The sequence below is a fragment of the Sorex araneus genome, chromosome 4 (genome assembly GCF_027595985.1).
Source record: "Sorex araneus isolate mSorAra2 chromosome 4, mSorAra2.pri, whole genome shotgun sequence".
NCBI lineage: Eukaryota > Metazoa > Chordata > Mammalia > Eulipotyphla > Soricidae > Sorex > Sorex araneus.
In genome coordinates this window covers 8,867,809-8,888,045 of record NC_073305.1, presented here as the reverse complement: position 1 = coordinate 8,888,045, position 20,237 = coordinate 8,867,809, and the positions used below count along the sequence as shown (strand labels likewise).

At 42.4% G+C, this 20,237-nt stretch overlaps 1 protein-coding gene across 3 annotated transcripts in view; it reads left to right on the top strand.

Moving 5' to 3' along the window:
* The window catches only part of TMCC1 (transmembrane and coiled-coil domain family 1), a 178,188-nt gene that overhangs the window by 131,919 nt on the left and 26,032 nt on the right, over positions 1-20,237 (top strand). The window contains exon 1 of one of the 3 annotated variants that reach the window (XM_055137116.1): positions 7,176-7,420. The exons of the other annotated variants lie outside the window; for them this stretch is intronic. Coding sequence (XP_054993091.1) covers positions 7,358-7,420 — 63 coding nt within the window. The 5' untranslated portion in view covers positions 7,176-7,357. Of the gene's footprint in view, positions 1-7,175; positions 7,421-20,237 lie in introns of those variants that run through there. 3 annotated transcript variants of the gene reach the window in all.

Here is a 20,237-nt window from a genome sequence, read left to right as displayed (position 1 = left end):
CATTGCCAGGACTGATCCCTGAGCATCACCAGGTGTGACCCAAAAACAAACCAAATTCTAGGAAGCATTGATTATGTTACCTTAATATTAGGATATTCCGTAAAAAATGTTGTTGGACCCAGATGTAAAAACTATTGCTGGAGAGATAGTACAGCAGGCGGGGTGTGTCCTCGCATCAGCTAAGCCTGGTTTGATCCCCAGCACCCTTAGTGGTCCCTCGACCCTCACAAGGAGTCAGCCCTGAGCACTGCTGGGTGTGGCCCCAAAACAGAAGAATTAACAATTATTAACATTGTTCATGTAAGTACAATATAAAAAAGCCTCTGAGGAAACAAACTTACATATGAAATGGGTAAGTTTCCTCTCCAATTTTGTTTATAATGAAACACCAAAAGAACATTTGCTATCAATTAATCATAGATAAATTTGTCTTTCTAACGTCTTTCCCTTAATGTTCCAGAGAAAATGCTGTTATTTGGAATTTTAATTAAGATTTTAATTTTTTTTATAATGCCTGAGGTTAGTGGTCCTCAAGTTATGTGACACTTTTTAAAATCTTAGTAGTTATATCAGTTTTTTAATGTTTTGCAAATTAATTTTTATTGAACCATAAAAAGACAAATAATTTTGATAGAATACAGTCATGGGAAGATGGAAAATATTTCCTTAGTGACTGCTGAAGTCAGGAGCAAACTAAAGACAGTTTTATATTGATTTTATGAATAATGGATTGAAAATAAAGATCTTTCATACTTACTGCTTCTTAGTCTTTCTGTTGTTTGTTTGGGGGCCTCACCTAGCAGTGCTCAGGGGCTACTCCTGGCGGTGCTCATGTATGCTGTCCGGAGTTGGCCACATGCAAGGCAAGCACCTTAACCTCTATTCTGCTCTATTCTATCTCTCCTGCCCTGTCTTCTTAGTCTTAATAAGAAATTTGTCTTCTAATTTAATTGTGTATATTCTTCCCACCAACAACTTTTCTAATAAATTGTTGTTGTTTTGGGACCATACGCAGCTGTGCTCAAGTCTTACTCCTGGCTCTGTGCTCAGGAATGCAGATGGTGCCCCCAAGAACCGTAGGTAATGCTGGGAATAAATGGGCCTAGGCGTGCAAGGCAAGCTTCTTAATTCCTGTATTATATATCTACTAGTAAATTTTACTCTTTTTTTTTTTCTTTGGTGGGGGTGGGTATGAAATAAAGCATGTTGCTCATGAGTTGCTCCCTCGGGTCTGAACTATGTAATGGCAGGGTCTGATCCTGGGCCCTCCTCACGCCAAGGTTGTGTACAAGCCCTTTGAGCTGTCTCCCAAACCTGGTAGACTCGTTTCTCTTGCAGTTCTACTTTGGGACTCTGTGACTTGTTTGTTTTTTAGGTAACACTACTTTTTAGTGGCTGAAGAATCTCAGCGAGTAACTCAGTCCTTAGAATTAAGAAGAAGCCGGGAAGATAGCACAGGGATCACAATAAAGCAAAGACTGAATTCTGTTTCCTCTGTTGACAAGCAGCTTTCCTGACCATCTCGCTGATGTAAGGCCTGTCATCTCTTTAATGATAAAGAGAAGACTCGGGGGATAAAAATGACTTAATTTAAAAAAAAAAGAAGAGCTGAACTTGAAGTTTAGTAAACTTTCATAAACCATGAAAAAGAAACAAAACAAAGAATACTATAAAGTCACTATAAAAAAAGTCACTATAACAAAAGTATCACTGTAGTGATACTACAGCAGGTAGGATGCTTGCTTGCATGTGCACCCATATGATCACTAGCATCCCTCATATCCCATATGGTCTCCCGAGCCCTATCAGGAGTAATACCCAAGTGCAGAGCCAGGAGGAACCTATGAGCACTGAAAAAAAAAAGTGGTACCTGTTAAATCATGGTTAAGAAGAGCTTAAGAAGAAAGTGAAAAGGTTTCCTCATACATCCACGAGAAAAGACAAAATATTAATAGATAACATCACTAATATTCTAAACAAGTAATCACAGTTAAATTGTCCTTATCTAATTAGTCATATACACATCCTCTATAGTTGTTTCCCACTCAAATGAAACTTTGGTAAACAATCTGCTTTCACGAAGCATCTGCTTCTGGGATAATATACCAAAAATCCAGATCCAGTATGGTGGTACAGTCTGGAAGTTCTAAGTGTTAGCAGTTTAGAATATGTACCTGAGTCTGTTCGCTATTTTTTTTTCTTTTCGGGTCACACCCAGTGATGCTCAGGGGTTACTCATGGCTCTGCACTCAGGAATCACTCCTGGCAGTGCTTGGGGGACTATATGGGATTCGGGGGATCGAACCCAGGGGTCAGCTGTTTGGGGTCAGCCTTGTGCAAGGCAAATGCCCTACTCCCTATACTATCGATCCAGCCCCCTGAGTCTGTTCTTTAGAGTAACAGTTTATAAAGTACCTTTCCATAAGATTTTCAATCTGTAAAAGTGGTTTATTTGTTTTGGTTTGGGGGCCAACACCCTGGGGTGCTTGGCCTTGCTCCTTTATCTTCACTCAGGGATCACTCCTGGTGGTGCTCAGGGAACCATATGTGGTGCTGGGGATCAAACCCACATCAGCAGCATGCAAGACAATCACCCTACTCCCGACAATGCTCAGGGATATTGGGATTGAACCTAGGTTGGCCGCATGTAAGGCAGACACTGCCCACTGCATTGTCACTTTGGCCACTATATATAAAAGTTTAGTGTAAGGGCCGGAGAGATAGCACAACAGATAGGGCGTTTGCTTTGCACGTGGCTGACCCAGGTTTGATTCCCAGCATCCCATATGGTCCCCTGAGCACCACCAGGAGTAATTCCTGAGTGCAGAGCCAGGAGTGACCCCTGTGCATCGCCAGGTGTGACCCAAAAAGCAAAAATAATAATAATAATTAAAAAAAATAGTAAAACCTCCCTAACTAAATTTTTTTTTAAAATAACTTCCAAAAAAAATAAATAAAACAAAAATAACTTCCTCTTTGGATTTGCTTTAAATTTTAATTGCTAAGAACATAATAAGTCCAACATAGAGCCAAAATCATTTGCTATCTAAGCAAATTACACAGGAAATAATATTTCATATTGTGGGGAGATATTTTAATCAATAAGACAAGGAAGTAAGCTCATCCAAACAGCTTGATTCACCCCCCCTTCCCCGCCCTTCACCCTTGGTGTGTGGCAGGGCCACACCCATCTGTGCTCAGGGATCACGCCCAGGGGTTCTCAGAGAACCTTGTACGGTGCCGAGGGTCAAACCCAGGTCGGCCACATGCAAGGCAAGCACCTTACCTGCTGTTCTATCTCTCCAGCCCCTCAATTTTGACAAAATTTCAAAATACCTAATGGCTTCTTTTCAGGTCTCAGGAGTATAAAGCAAGGCAAAGCAGAGTCACCTTTTTTGGTTTTGTTTTGTTCTTGGGCCACACCTGGCAGTGCTCAGGGCTTATGCCTAGTTCTGCACTCGGGCTTCATGCCTGACAGGCTCGAGGGGGACCATATAGGATTCTGGGGATTGAACCCAGATGGGCCCCGTGCAAGTCAAGCACCCTACCCACTGTACTCTCCCTCCAGCCCTAGAGTTGTTTCCTAAGATTTTTTTTAAAAAAACCATTCTGGAACAAGCTGCCAGTTTATTTTGGACAGTCAAGTAACTCTTTTGCCTTGAAGAAAACAGAAGAACTGTACACCTTGTATTTCTCTTGTTTCTTTTACTCTTAATATTGTTGTTCCCATTGGGTGGACAGAGGGTTGTTACCTAACATGTGTTTCAGCACTCGGGTTAAAGTTTGTGGACATAGATAACAGACTTTATCTAATGCCCCTCTGGAATACCTTTCTGTTCCATTGCCTCCTCTCAAAATGAGGATAAACATGATGCCATACCCAGTTGTTGCAAGAATATCATGAAATATTGCTGCAAACACAATTGGCAGGGCAGGGAGGTAGCTCAAATGGTAGAGCACATGCCTACTTTGTTCAGGGCCCTGAGTTCAGTCTCCAGTACTGCATGGCTTCAACCACCGAGGGCTGGACACCACCCCGAATGGCCTTCATCTCTAAGGAAAAAAAAAAAATGGAGGCTGAAGAGAGAGGGAAAAAAGACTTAAGCACATGTTTTTGCATGCAGGAAGTCCTGGTTTGATCCTGGGCACCATATGGCCCCCTGAGCACCACTAGTTGTGATCCTGACACCAAGAACTACCAGGTGTGAACCCAAAAAACAAACATTTGGTAAGCTCAGGTGCTATTATGCAAACTATAATTTACGGTGACAGACACTCCCAGTAGTGCTGTAGGTATGTCAGTACTGGGGTCCACCACAGCTGATGTGGTAACGCTGAGAATTAATCCTGGAGACTCACTCCTGCATAGCACAATTGAAGGTGTTCTGTCACTTTTTTTTTCTTTCTGGGCCACACCCGGTAATGCACAGGGGTTACTCCTGACTTTGCACTCAGGAATTACTCCTGACAGTGCTCGAGGGACCATATGGGATGCTGGGAATCAAACCTAGGTCAACCACGTGCAAGGCAAACACCCTCCCCGCTGTACTATCACTCCTGCCTGTGTTCTGTCACTTGAGCCACATACATACATACACACACACACACACGCATGTGCACACGTGTGTGGATTTCTATAAGTAGGTTTTTAACGCCTAATTTTTGCCTCAGTAAATGACCTATTCTCGAAAAGAAAGTCAGAATTAAACCCTTTTTAAAATTAACATTTCCCATAATAAGATCAGTGTCAGGCTCGGGCGACTCCCGTGGGCTGCAGTCTTTCGAGTTGGCTGCGTCCAGTCAAGTCAGTTCGGATCTTACGCCCTCATGCCCCAGCACATGCCTCAGTATCTCGGTGGTAGTGAGATGAAAAAGGGGTGAACGAGCTTCTGACCAGTTAAATGTGTGACTCAGAGTGACACATGTATTCTTCCACAACCCAGTGGCTAGAACTACAATTGCATGGCCCTGTCTAATTAATGGCACTGAGAAATGTCTGTCTTATGTACAAAGAAGCTAAAAAGTAGAAACATCTGTGAGTATCAATACGTGTACTTAGCATTATAACAAATACTAGTCATAGGAATAATTGAGTACTGTACCTACCCAAGGAAAACAAAATCTCCAAAATTCAGCTGTGAAGAAAATAGTAACTGGCTAGATTTTTATATTAAGCAAAACAGAATCTAGTAATTCTTTCTGTTAAGTGTTTAAAAGCCAGATCAACTTTATTAAGCATAGGAATATATTCAGTGATATTTGAGAGGTATGGAGAAAAATATGGATTTCGTTACAGCACAGAACTATTGATTTTTAAATACAGAAAATACTTGTACCTATTTCAGAAAAACAAGGAATAGGAAACTCTATTCCTAGCAGTGATTAGTTTTCTCTGGTAAAATTATAGCTGGGTTTTGCTTTTGTGTTTTTCTTCCTGAATTCTCTCTTCAAAGATTCTGCAGTGGGCTTAAGCACATGTTTTAGGTGCAGGAGACCCAGGTTTGATCCCTGGCACCGCATGGTTGGTTCCCAGGCTCCACTTCAGGGAGTAGGCCCTGAGCTCTACTGGGCGTGGCCAAAGCCAAGAAACAAGAAATGAAGACCCACAATGTTTTCTGTAGTGAAATATTCAGATTATCATGAAAGAAAATATATTCAAAACCCTAGGGGAGGGGCCGGAGAGATAGCACAGCGGGTAGGGCGTTTGCCTTGCACTCGGCCAACCCGGGTTCGATCCCCGGCATCCCATATGGTCCCCCAAGCACCGCCAGGAATAATTCCTGAGTGCAAAGCCAGGAGTAACCCCTGAGCATCGCTGGGTGTGACCCAAAAAAAGCAAAACAAAACAAAACAAAAAAAAACCCTAGGGGAATAAAGAGAGTAGAGAGGGTGAGGCATTGCCTGGCTCAATCCACATGTGGTCCTCCGAGCCCTGCCAGAAGTGATCCCTGAGCACAGAATCAAGAGGAAGTTCTGAGTACATCTGGGCGTGGCCAAAAAAAATTAATAAACAGAATTTAAAGGAACTTCAGCCAGCCAGTGTCAGTGTTAGTACTGTAAGGTTGTGTGTGTGTTAGAAAGTCTGTATAATCCTCACAATCTAATTTTTAAGCAGAAACAAATTTAAATCATAAGGTTATTTTAAAAAGTCATGGTCAGAACTCTGTGCCTCTAGATAGAGTTTATTTCTGGAACCATAATTTTAATCCAAATTCATATTAATGTTCATTCATGGAGTTTTAGATGGAAGGGCTTCATTGGGTTGAAGTGAATACCACAGGCTGCTGTGAATGCTGACGGGAAACTTTTAACCTCTTGAGTACTTCACTGACCTGAGCTTCCGGCCAATACTTCAGTACAAGTACAGAAATTAGCCACAGTTTTAGGTTCAAGAGAAGACTATATTATACTGAATGTTGTCTTCAACATATTAACCTTTCTATACGTCTCAGAGAGGTGTTACTTAATACTGTGTTTTGTATTTATTATACTCTCATAATAATTGAAATTCCTCCTGTGTGCATGCTCAAAACTGCTTTTATGATGAAAAAGCAAAACTCAGATCTGATAAATTGTGTAAACCCCAAAGTGACCTTGTCAAGGCAGGGGCTGTCTCTTTAAGACATTTTTTCGTGCAATGCTGTGAGGTGCAGTTAGCAGTGAGTGACCGTGCAGAGGCTGAGCCTGGACTTGCCGTGCTTAAATCTGTTGCTGAGACTTCAGGCAGTTCTAGAGCTTTTTGTTTGGGTATATATTTTCCTTTGGAGAATAAAACTTTCAGGGTCTCTGGCTTAAATTTTATTTTCTCGCTTAGTTTTCATTTAAGTTTTGTGATCCTAAAATGAAAAATAAGAGAAAAAAACATTGACAGCATGGAAACCTGTTCTGTCTTTAGACCTTCGGAGGAACATGGGCAGATTATTTTTCCCTTGTTTTATTGATACAAGCAATCTAAACAGTGTTTTGTTGGACTATTTTTATTCCTTAAGCGCTTCTCTAAACCCTCTGTAGTTTTAAATGACAGGATAAAATGTGTGTTGGAATTAATGCCTGTAGCTTTAAATTCGACCAGTTTGATGCTTTTGTCTTGTATTAAAGATGCTCCCGGTTCAGGAAGGGAGGCAGATACTGTCTGTGATCATTCTCCGAGTCCAACTAGCATTTGCATTAGCAGCCCTAGGAAGCCGTGCGCGCGCACATACGCGCATGCACACACATATACACGATGCTTTCTGTTTATTCAGCTCTAGTCCTCCCAGGCACCCAGATGTAGAAAAGCTCTAAGAGTACGTGCAGGAGACACAGCGGAACTGAGCACAAGCCGCGGTGGGCACTGCGGAGGACTGACCATGCAGGGATGTTGATGTGGTGCGGCTGTACCTGCCTGTTCTATGAGAGGCAGTTCTCTGAGGCTGTGAAGGTGAGAAGCCCAGGGATCCACTAGAAGCTTCCTTTCGGCTGGCTCTTTGTTGAGGGAATGTGTTCCCAGTGGTAGCTGTCCTCCTTTGCAGCATTATTCTCGGCAACCAAGTGCATGCAGCAGTGACAGACTAAGCCCAGCTCCTCTGCAGCTTGGAAGCAGGAACAAATGGGAAGCGCTTATAGCCAAGAGATTGTGATTTGTTTTCACGATCCAAGCTTGCTCTGGCAATGCACAAATGAAGGATGAGCTTTGTGGCAAGCAAAATCAGCAGACTTCCTGAGAGAGGGTTTTGGTAAGATAAATGTGTTGCTTGTATTTTTGGTTTTTGTTTTATCTTCTTTATTTTTAAGGGGTTGTTTTTAGGGGGGTTGTTTCTGGGTTTGTTTGGTTTTTGTAATTTTTTTTTTGGTGGGGGGGTTCTTTTTTTACCTTTTTGTGTCCGCTACATTAAATTGAGTCTTTACCAGTAGCTAAGATATTTTGCTGAATCATATTTGATGAAAGGAAGGGAGCCAGAAAGAAAAATATTTCTGTCATTCAGTATTGACCTTCAGAAATAATCATCAAGTTTTTTCAGATATTCATGAACAGACAGAAGCCAAGAATTTCCAGGGTGTGGGTAGCGGAATGCTGGATGACAATTAGATGTCTTTTCCCTTTCTTAAGAAATCATAATTTGTTCCCCTTTACAGCCCAGCTTTTTGTCCTGAAGTATAGCAGGAAAGTGAAGGTTTTCTGCTCGTACTGAGTTCCAGGGCGTCTGCAGCAGTACTGAGCCGAGGACATGAGCATGGAGGTGGAGGAAGGCAGATGAGGAGCCTGCTATTTCCATAGCTGTGCGTCGGAGGGTGTTGGCCTTGGGTTCATTATCATTGCTGTTCATTATCAAGTGGTTATTAGGCCTGTGTCTCTGCCTGTATTATGATTCATTCGCTCTGCTGTGTTCTTTTGTGTATTTTTTTTATTGCCAGATCCAATTCCGTCATTATAAAGCTTTTTTTTTCTATTACTGCTAGTTTACAATAGCTTTTACTAGAGGAAATAGTAGAGGAAAGTAACCCTGAAATGTTCATAGATTCCAAAAAGATTTTTTTTCAGTTTTCTCCTTAAAATCTTCAATAGGTGTTTTATTATAAATTGAATAAATTGTTTTAAATCTGGAGCACTTACCAGAATATTCTTACTATAATCTGCTCAATGTTGGATCCTGTTTCTTAGGCTTTTCTAAGCATGAATATACAAAATTTTCCCTTAGCCTAACTTAACCCAACATTGCTAAAGGTGCGATGACTGTTTCGTTAGCCTCCTTTTGATCTTGTTCTCGGGCTCTGCTTACCAATACAGAGAATCCAAGGCTCTTTGCCACTAAGATGGGCAGAGAAGAGATTCATTGACACCTGACTTCGTGCTGACTCATTGGTTATGTAAGCCTTGTAAATAAGCTGTCCGAGTGCTCCATCAGGCAGGTGGCCTCCTCCCTCTTTGCTGATATTTTCCTCTCCAAATCCTTATACTCCTTCTTTAAGCCTTTTTGGTAACACAGTCGCGTGCTTTCACCAAGTGAATTCTAAGAGGCAGTGAATAGACAAGTTCTTTTTCTTTTTTTGAATTGCCTCGTTCATTAACTGTGTATTTTCATCTTGATTGTGATTAAAAAAAAATTCCAGCTTCTGTGTTCTCAGCACATAAAGCATACAATTATAACACTTTTCCCCCTTTATAGCCAAGATTAAGTTAAAAATTAGTTTCCTCTCTTAGAGGGCTCGTATGAGAAATTCTTACTCAAAGAATTCCCCTATGCCTTGCCACTCTAGTGTAGAGTTCCCTCCCTTAAATCATTCCTGTTTCCACACTAGCTATTCTTTTTCTCTGTATATTGTTTGGTTACTGGACTGGAGCAATATCACAGCAGGTAGGGCGTTTGCCTTGCACAAGGTCGACCCAGGTTCGATTCCTCCATCCCTCTCGGAGAGCCCGGCAAGCTACCGAGAATAGCCCACCCGTGGCATATTTGATATGCCAAAAGCAGTTACAAGTCTCACAATGGAGACATTACTGGTGCCCACTCGAGCAAATTGATGAACAACGGGACAACAGTGATACAGTGCAGTGCTATTGTTTGGTTACCAGTTTTCTTTTCTTTTTTTTTTTTTAATTATTTTATTAAGTCACCATGTGGAAAGTTACAAAGCGTTCAGGTTAAAGTCTCAGTTATACAATGCTCAAACACCCATCCCTTCACCAGTGCACATATTCCACCACCAAGAATCACGATATACCTCCCCCCTTCCCCCCACCTCCCCAGCCCCCACCCCGCATGTTGGTTACCAGTTTTCAATCTCCCATCTTTCTGACTCAGCTGTAAGCTTCATGAAAACAGACAGGTTTTGTATGATCGTCAGCTAAGTGCCTAGTAAATGCTCAGGTGAGAGTTGAAAGGACAAGTAGACAGTATTACATGTCCAGACCTTATGAAGTAACAGAAGAAACAGAATGAGCAGCAGGAACGGGGGGCTTGGTGGGGTGTAGACAGTAACCATGATGTCCTTCCTCATCTGTCTGCTCCCAGTTTTCTCTAGGCTCTCCTGCATTTTTTTGCGAGGAGGGGTGGTTTTGGTCACACTCGGCGATGCACAGGGGTTACTCCTGGCCCGTGCACTCAGGAATTACTCCTGGCAGTGCTGGGGTCACCATATGGGATGCTGGGAATCCAATCCGGGTTGGCCGGGTGCAAGGCAAATGCCCTACCCGCTGTGCTGTTGCTCCAGCCCCCCTCTCCTGCAATTTTACCCTGCAGATACCTAGATACAGCAAATAAATGTTCATTCTCCTTATGCAAAATACCTGGTCATTTTCATCATAAACTTTTCTACTTTAATTTTATTTTTATTTGCCAGAAAAGCTGAAATCTTGCCCTTGCTCATCAGATGTGCAATAATTGGCCAGAGGAAGCAAAAAACAGTACCTGTGGTGTTGTTTTCTTTTTTCCCCCATTCTCTGGAATAATTCCAGAATACATGCAATTTTTTTTTTGTGGAATCACTGCTGACACTTAAGATTGGGTAATTTTCAAAAATTTATTGATTTACCACTGGTTTAAAGCACAGTATTTAGGAATTACATTGCATGTGTCACCAAAGTTTTAGTACTGTTCACCACTGTCACATTGACCCCTCTATCCTCCCACCTCTTTTTTTTTCTTTTCTTTCAAGTAACCACCACTTTGTTCTCAGAATCTAAGAGCAATTTCTGTTACTTCATTTGTTTATAGTCTACATGTAAGGGAAACTATCCTATACTTGCCTTTCTCTTTCTAATTTATTCATCCTCGTGTAATTACTCAAATTCCACCCAGGATTTTTCAGTTGGCAAAAATGTATCCTTTTTATAGCTAACGACTGTTTCATTGAGAATATATACCATCCTGGGCAGTCAGATTCTTTGTAGATTAGATTGACCCCTCATCTTGCTTCTCTTGGTTACTGTGACTAAGTGCTTCAGAAACACAGGTATGTGGGTCACTGAGAATTCTGATGCTGGGCAGCTTAGATTCCTGTCTGATTTTTATGACTGATTTCTGGTTGTACTTTAAAGGGTTGGGGCCAGGGATGTGGCTCAGTGGTAGAGTGTATGCTTTGCATGCGTGAGATCTGGGTTCAATCCCTGGTACTGCGGAAAATCACTATCACTGTCTCACTCCGCAGAAAATAAGTAAATAAAATAATCATGAGGAACTAAAAGGAAGGCTTGACAATAACTCTTTATAAATATTCCAGCATATTCATGTCTGTAGGCCAAGGTTGGATTGATGGTAAACCCAGATAAAACTCTGCTTGCAAAAGGAAAGCCCCAGGCACTTTTTAGTGATCTGGATGGGATATTACTAACTGCCTTAACCAAGCCTCCTCCAGAGCCCTCCTCCTAGCAGCTTAGAGAAATACAGAAACAAGGGGTCTATATTGAGTCCCTACACTGCAGATGTCTCTGAGCACCAGCGGTGATTGCTGAGCAATGCTGGGTGTGGCTCAAAAGCAGAAATAAAAAGTAAAATCCCAAGAAGCAATTTAAACTATCTTCTGAAAACAGTGCCCCATATATTTACACTAAGTCTTCATGTTTCTGTTTGATTTAATTCTTTTTTCAGTCACAAGTTTTTCCATTATTATTTCAAGTATAAATGAAATTGTATTCTTTTTCTTAAAAGTTGGTTTATATAAGAGAATATGACTCAAACATGAAAGCTTTGTTGACTATATCTCACAGTGATTCAATTAAGAGAGAGAGAGAATATGTATTAGGAAATGAGAAACATTTAAGCAAATACAGACATTATATTACCAAAGGATATCTGTAGTTCTAACATTATCTTCCTGCAACCGGAGAATTACTATTATTTATTTATTTGTTGTTGTTGTTGTTGTTGTTGTTGTTGTTGTTTGGCGGCCATACCCTGCAGTGCTTAAGGCTTACTCCTGGCTCTGCACTCAGGGATCACTCCTGGTAGGTCTCGGGGGACCATCTGTGGTGCTGGAGATCAAATCCAAGGGGGACACATATAAGGCAATGCCTTTACTATCTCTCTGCCCCCTTGAATGAAAGTTATTTTTAAGAGAAATTTGTTAAATAGAAGGGACAGATTATTCTTGCACTTCGTTTGGGGGCCATACCCTGTAGTGTTTGGGGCTTGCTCCTGGCTCTCCTTAGAGATTCTTCTTGGTGGTGCTCAGGAGTCCGTATGGGGTCCCGGGGATCTGACTGGGGTAGACAGCATGCACGGCTAAACCTCTGTACTGCCTCTCGGGCCCCATAGGCTGCCGTTGTATAGTATTCTACCATAGCAGTGTGCCATTATCACCATCATGCTCACTTCATGCTTCAAATAGGAGGGGAGACAAATTTTAGAAAGGAGGATATAATTCTAAATGAGGGATTCCCATAAAGAAGCTAAATTAATTGGGTTTAAATTAATTCCCAGAGTTAACCCCGAAGACTCATAAAATTTAGGAGGGAAGGTAGTTACCACTGGTACAATTAGGGGATACTTTTCTTTCATTTAAAGAAGGTAGATTTCCAGAGGGTACTGAATGATGATATAAATCACTGTATCACTGTCATCCCTTTGCTCATCGATTTGCTTGAGCGGGCACCAGTAACATCTCCATTGTGAGACTTCTTGTTACTGTTTCTAGCATATCTAATACACCATGGGTAGCTTGCCAGGCTCTGCTGCGCTTGTCGGGCTCTCCGAGAGGGTTGGAGAATGATACAGATATATAATTTTTTTAAAAGGGAGCAGTGAGTCAAATAACTTTGGAAAACTGGTTTATATCCTGCCTCTGCTGTTTACTGGTTGTATCTGATTGTATCACTTTAGGCTTGGGCTTTAAGTTCTCCTGATTGAACTTCATTTTCTATAAAAGGGAATTACAATAATTCTAAAGTTGTTTTGAAGATTATGTAGGTAGAAGCAGATTACTGAGAATTGTACCAGGTACAAAGTAAACAGTTACTTTCATTACCATTTTTTCTATCATCATTTTTGCCTAAGAAGCAGACTGAACCTTGAGCTTTCAATCTCAGAAGATGTGTATCTGAGGATTAAGTCCAGTGAGACAGTTGTAGAAATATTGAAGTAGCTGACATAAGAAAATGATATTAGGCATTTAACCTATGTCCTTTGTATGCATGTGTGCATTGCTTGAAATTGAAACTAGAAAGGTTATTAATGTATATCGGTGCCATTTGTACAGAAGGATAGCCCAGCTCTAAACTCTTTAAATATCTTTAAATACCCAGGAATCGCCAGACAGAAAATACAGGAGTTAAGCATAGTACTGATCCTGGTTCAAACCACAGCACCATGTATGGTCCCCTGAGTACCACCAGGAGTCACTCTTGAGCACAGCCAGGAATAATGGGGGGTTGGGGAGGGGGGGGTTGGGGGCTTACATAAAGATTCTTTTGAAGTTGAGTTAAAGCATGGTGAGCTAGATACTATGTTAATAATTTAAACAGAATCTTTAGTCACTTTTTTTTAGCAGCTTTGGATGAATGAGCACTACCTATTCGGAAGGGTTTTTTCTTGCAGAAGTTTTGGGCCAGAGACTTAGTTGAGGGGTCACAGTGCATATCATATCTGGCATGTGACTGACCCCAGTTCGGGTTCCCTGAACGTGGCTGGGGGTTAACGTGGAGACTCGCAGGCCCCCCTAGGTATGGCCTGGAGGCTCCCAAGCACCACCTGCAGACAGGCTGGGGGCTGCAGGGGTAGAGGCCGAAGGGTGGGCCTGCAGACTGGTAGATGGCGCTTGCTTTTCAAGCCCCCGGCTTCCTTGAACACAGATCTTCTTATCTAGTCTCTGCTTATTTACTTGCTTTTTTTTATGCTTGAGAAGCAAGTGTTCGTATCATTACTTTTCTCTCATTCTGTTAAAGCACAGAATTAATTATTTAATTAATAACTAGTGTGTGCACCCCACCAAAGTAACATTTCACCGGTAAATCTTCTCTCTTCTTTTTTTTTTTCTTTTTGGGTCACACCTGGCGATGCACAAGGGTTACTTTTGGCTTTGCACTCAGGAATTACTCCTGGCAGTGCTCGGGGGACCATATGGGATGCTGGGAATCGAACTCGGGTCGGCTGCATGCAAGGCAAACGCCCTCCCCGCTGTGGTAAATCTATATCACCCACATTGGTTCTTTATTAGAAACTGGTGTTTCTGCTTGTTGGGGGAGGACCACCCCTGATTACCCTCAGGGTCATAGTGCTGTGCTAGAGCTCAGTCCAGGTTGGTCATATGTAAGGCAACCCCAATACTACTTCTCTGTCCCCTGGAAAATGGATCTTAAAAAGGCTGGTAATAGAAAAGAGAGGGCTATAAGAGGGTTTTTTGGTTTCGTTTCGTTTGGTTTGGTTTGGGTGGTGGGGTCACAGTGCTCAGAGATTATTCCTGACTGCACTCAGAAATTACTCCTGGCAAGCTCAGGGGGCCCTATGGGGTGCCAGGGATCAAACCCGGGTCAACCACATGCAAGGCAAGTGACCTACCTGCTATACTATCACTCTGGCTCTGAAAAAGGTTTTTATAAAAAGTTTAAGACAAACTATAGCTCCAAATTCAGAAGGAAGCAGGATTATTTGTATAGCAATGACTTTTTTTTTTTAATCGTGTAAAAATTAAGTGGTAAAGTCCTTGTTTTGGCCTCAGCAAAACTTTCCCAGAGTACACATGTAAAGTAAGTGAAGGCATAGCTTGTCGGGGTTCCAAGAGCCCTAACTTCTTAGTTCTCCTGTCCACCCTGTGGTCGTCCCAACACATCTCAGCGAAACCAGGCGCCCTCTTCTCTATGCAGGGTGTGCTCTGTCTTAAACTGTAGCAAGTGGTTACTAGAGTTTACAGAAAAACACATCCATCTATACAAGAAGTTCTCATCAAGAAAATGCTGTGGTGTTTGAAAAGACCTAAATAAATAAATAAATAGCCTTCTGCTCCAAAGTGAAAACTGGAATGGAATGCTTGAGTGAAAGGGTTGCCTGTGGTTTACTGTGGTTTACTCAGTCCGTTTTTCTTCTCTACCACCTCAGGATCTCTCCATTCCACAGTGTAGTGAACTGGACATGAGAAAATGGCTTCAGTGACCCGTGTTTACTGTGAAGGGGAAGGACAGGCAGTTTCTGAGGAGACAGTGGAGATGGGTTTTGAAGAATAGTGTCATGATTAAAGGACACGTCCTGGCCAAGGCAGGAATAGGCTTTGGGGAGTCATGACACTTTGTCAGGGACAAGGTGTGGTGGTTGACGAGGGCAAGCCTCAGAGGAATGATGACACAGAATTCAGATCCGAAGTGCTTGGATTGCCAAGGTGTGACTCTTTCCTCCTCTGTCTCACTTCCTCAGCATAATCTGTCTGGCAGGAAGAAGTAACAAAAACTCAGGCCAACCAGAGCTTCTCCTGTTTATTATTGATTAAAATATAGATTCCTGTGCAGTTCTTAGAGCCAAGAATATAAATCTCTAGGAATTATAGTTGTTTTGGATTGGGGTATGATCCTTCCCCAAAATACCCCCTTGCTCCTACCAGCTTAGGAGGTATCCCCCAAAAAATTTTTGCTTTCCAAATTTGGAATTTTAGTTGTCTGGCTAGAGTGAACGAGGACCTAAGTTTGTGTTGCCATGTGTGGATAGCCCAGTATGCCAGCAGATGCTGCAGGCGAAGGGGAGCCCTTCTCACCGGGCCGTCCATAAGGCACTGCCGAGTCACACCCTCCCAGTGCCAAACGCCTGTGCCTCGAAGAACTTTGTTCTTGTGATATGCGCAACAATAATAATTGCTCATAATCATATCTAAGCCATAATCATTTGTAACTACTCATATTGAAAGTTACTGTTTTTCAGTTTTAGATTTTGTAATCAAATCTTATTAGACTCAGATCTCTATGATATTTCATGTTTGCTTTCCACTTACGCTGTGATAGATTTTGAGCTGGTCAGCATAAGCAAGCAGTCAGTGTCATGGTACATACTGTAGTGATGGGTCTGAAAGGCCATTCAGAAAGAACATTCCAGAATATCAAGAGAAAATATCAAGAGAGCATTCGCAGCCCTGACCCTGTTTTCTTCTGTTCAGGATGTCTCTGTTTTGTTCTCCCCTCTCCCCTTTCCGCTCTTCCTCTCCAAACCCTCATCTCCCACTCTCCTTGCTCTGCTTCCTGTTGAAGGATGGTGCCTACCCAGATTGGGCGGAGTCACTGAGTTAGCCGGTGAGTCATGGTTTCAGGTGTTTAAACTGCACTCCAGCTGGAGCCGGGCGAGAGTTTTCTTTGGAGGCTGAGAACAGTGGGTTCCGTCATCTCCTTCACAGGCATGTTGGGGATTTTAAATGGAAACCATGCACAGAGTGGACATAGTGTCTCTCCGGACAGCCCAGGTAGGCTAGCAGGCAGATCAAAGATGTCCTGGTGTATTTCTTTGGTCATTATACAGGGAAATGAAGTCATATCTAAACTGCAATCATTTGTAACTTATCCTATTGAAAGCTGTTGTTTTTCAAGTTTAGACTTTGTAATCAAATCTTAGGCTCAGGTCTCTGTGCTATTTCATGTTTACTGTCCACTTATACTGTGATAGGTTTTGAGCTGTTCAGCATAAGTAAGCAGTCAGTGTCATGATACATACTGTAGTGTGTCTGAAAGTCCATTCAGAAGAAAATCACAGTGAGAACCCAGTTCCGCTCGAAAGAGAGTAAGTAGGTTTTTAGGAGCGCCTGTTGTAACTCTTGGCCACGTAGTTCTGGACTCTTGGTTCTCTTCCCTTCTGCTGCCTTCCCTTCCTCCCGCTGCTCATTACCATTCGCCCAGAGTCGAACCAGCAGGTGAAGGAAATGACACAGAAAGTTATGGTGCTAGGCTCTTAATGATTCTAGTCTGTGTGTTTTTATTAGAAAATCATAGTGTTGTTTTGCTCTTCATTTCAGTTTTAAATTATCTTTTGATATCATGTAAATAAGATCTTTTACTTGTTCATCTCAAGTAAAGTAATACTGTTTTTATTCACACCTGTAGTAATAGAGTGAGCCCAGTAATGAGCCAAATGTGTTTTAGAGATCAGCGTAATTCCCAGACAGCAAACTTGAGATACAATTGAAATTGGGAAAGAAAAAAATACATTTATAAATCCACAAAGTTAACATCAGCATTTCATGAACGTTTCAGATTTGATGTATTATTGTCATCACAAAAAATGTAATTCAGTTTTTTTAATATGAGGGTAGTCTACATATAGTTCTTTTGTGCAAATTGGTGATGGTGACATGGTGACAGATTAGGAATATGAATGCCAGCCTCCAGAAAAAAGGAAAATGATCTAGAACCAGAAAGCTCAATGGCCTAGAGCACATTCTTTGCATGTATGATGTCCAGGTTCGATTCCCAACACTACATGTTTGCCAGGAACCAAACAGGGAATAATTACCTGGAGTACCAATGGGTGTGGACCAAAGGCCAAAAAAATTTTTAATTAAAAAAGAAACTTGAACCCAGGTGAAGAAGGTTGAACTTGCTCACCAGATGCAAACTAGTATCAGGAATTCTTACTACTCTGAGGTAGTCACTTTTATTATTTATTTCTGTTACTTATCATTAGAGGGCCCTTTCTCCTACCTTTTGACCTGACTCTATTCTCCTTCATCAACACAGTTCACCCTAGAGACACCTTTATTTGGGGGTGGCTCACCCAGCTGTGCTCAGAACTTTTTCCTAGCTCTGTGCTCAGGGCTTATCCCTTGCACGGCCTGGGGGACCAGATGTGGTGTGAGGGATCAAACGTGGATTGGCCACGTGCAAATCAAGAGCCTTTCCCGTTGGATTACCTCTGTGACCCCTAGGGACCACCTTACATGAACTTTTCCTCAGGGAAGCCTGACATCTCCTCAGCTTTAGCAAAACACTTTGAAGTGTGGTAGTTCAAGCTTTCAGATCTGTGTGAATTGACTTTGTCTTCAGTCAATCTCTGTCAACATTCCATTGAATGTTGCTGATCCATATGGAAGTTTAGTCACTGTATTTATGCTTTTAAGTTTTTCTTTGTAATTAGAATCCTTTTACTGGACAAAATTAATAAAATTTGAAGTCTGAAAGGCTTGGATTTAACATCCCTAACCCCATGTTCATGTTACCTGAGTGTTTATATCACATTTATTATAGTTTCTTGTGATTCTGACTCTCAGGAAGTATACAGTACTCACCCTTGCCTCTTTCAGCTGCACCGTCCCATTCTTTCCTCCACCTTCTCCCTTTAACGCAATTTGGAAAAATTGGCGGTAGTCAGGTTGGATTTTTATACCTAGCCAGTCAGGTATCTGTTCTCACAACATTTTTTCTCCCTTCCCTTCCCTCCCTCTCTTGTTTTATTGGGGATTGTGGGGACATCTGGCAGTGTTCAGGAGCCACTCCTAGAACAGTGCTCAGGGGACCATATACAATGCCAGTAATAGACTCAGGGCCAGCCACCTGCAGTGCAAGCATCGTATTGTCTCTTCACTTCTTCTGTTTGCTGTGTGATGGTGCTGGGCTTCACCCTCAGATAGTGGGCCCTCTACGGTGCCCTCCCCTTTTTATTTCACTTTATTTTTTTATTTTGTATTTATTGTTTGCTTTTTGGGTCACACCTGGCGATGCTCAGGGGTTACGGCTCTGCACTCAGGAGTTACTCCTGGTGTTGCTTGGGGGACCATATGGGATGCCAGGGATCAGAACCCGGGCCGTCCACATGCAAGGCAGATGCCCTCCCCACTGTTCTACTGTCTGGGCCCCAGGCCTTCCCCTTTTTAATGTTCTCTTCCTGCTGTGATAGCACTGTTCCTGTGACAATGGCCAGGGGTCTGACACACTCCTGTACTCACCCGGGATTATGCTCATGTTGTTGCTTTGGGCCACACCCAGCAGTGCCCAGGGTTGGGAGGTTGTTCCTGAGGGCCTCCTCCTGTAGGCAACACAAGTCATCGTTAGGTTGAGGTCCTTGCACGTTCCGCCACAGTGCTCACCTGGGGTTGCACGCTTCTAGTCGTGGAGCTTGCACACAGGGCAGCTGGGGTTCAGACACCTGGCTGTACTGCTCACACACTTCTAGCTGCTCCCCAACTTTCTGAATGATCGTCATTTGAGAACATGGGTTACAATAGCGATATCTTAATACTGAAACTAGTAAATAATTACCTGGTTTAATATACATACCTCTGTGTTTGTTTCTGTTTTACATGTGCATTTGTTTTATATACATATGCTCAAAAGGGTTGGAGAGGGGCCAGAGAGATAGTACAGTGGGTAGGGCACTTGCCTTGCATGTAGTCACCCCAGGTTCGATTGTTGCATCCCATCTGGTCCCCTGAGCAACACCAGTAGTGACTCCTGGTGCAGAGCCAGGAGTAACCTGTGAGCATTGCCAGGTGTGACCCACAAACAAACCAACAAAAAGGGGGTTTAGGGAGGGTATAGTGGGCTGAGTGCCTGGGAGAGGATTTACATTTATTATACCTCTACATTGCTTTATTTTTTTATGTTGATCTGTATGTCGAAGTAATACCTGAAGTATATTGCATTGGAGAATACACATCCTCAATATGTATACAATTGAACTAACATTTTGCCAGAGATACCGTGTTACCATGCCACACACACCCTACACCAGTATCCCTCCACCATTGTACATAGGATCCTTCCGGTCCAGCGGCCATACTCCCTCTTGATCACCTCCATTCCCCTGTGAGAGAGAGGCTTGTATTCGGTGGACATAACTATTATTCCCTTGCTTTGTTTCTTTTGGACGGGGAGGGGACACACTTGATTGTGCTCAGGGATCACTCCTGATGGGACTCTGGACAGTATGTGGTGCCAGGGATCAAACCCAGGTCAGCAGCATGCAAGACAAGCACCTTACGCATTGTCCTATCTGTCCGGCCCTGCTTCTTCTTTGTATGTCACACGTGGCTGAGATGGCCAGTATTTGTCTTTCTCTTGACTGAAGTACTTCGTTTGGTGCCCTCCAGCTCCAGCAGTACTGTAGCAGATGGCACGGTTTCATCTTTTCTTACAGCTGGGTATTGTTGCGTTGTGGGTATGTACACCACAGCTGCTTTATTGACTCAGTTGTTGTTGGCACCTGAGTGATTTCCAGGTCTTAGCTATTGAAAAAAAATGCTGTGATGGACCTGGGTATGCTATATATTTTCAAATGATTGTTTTTGTATTCTTGGGATATCAAGGAGCTGACCTGCTGGATTATATAGTAGTTCTGTTTTCAAGTCTCCATACCGTTTTC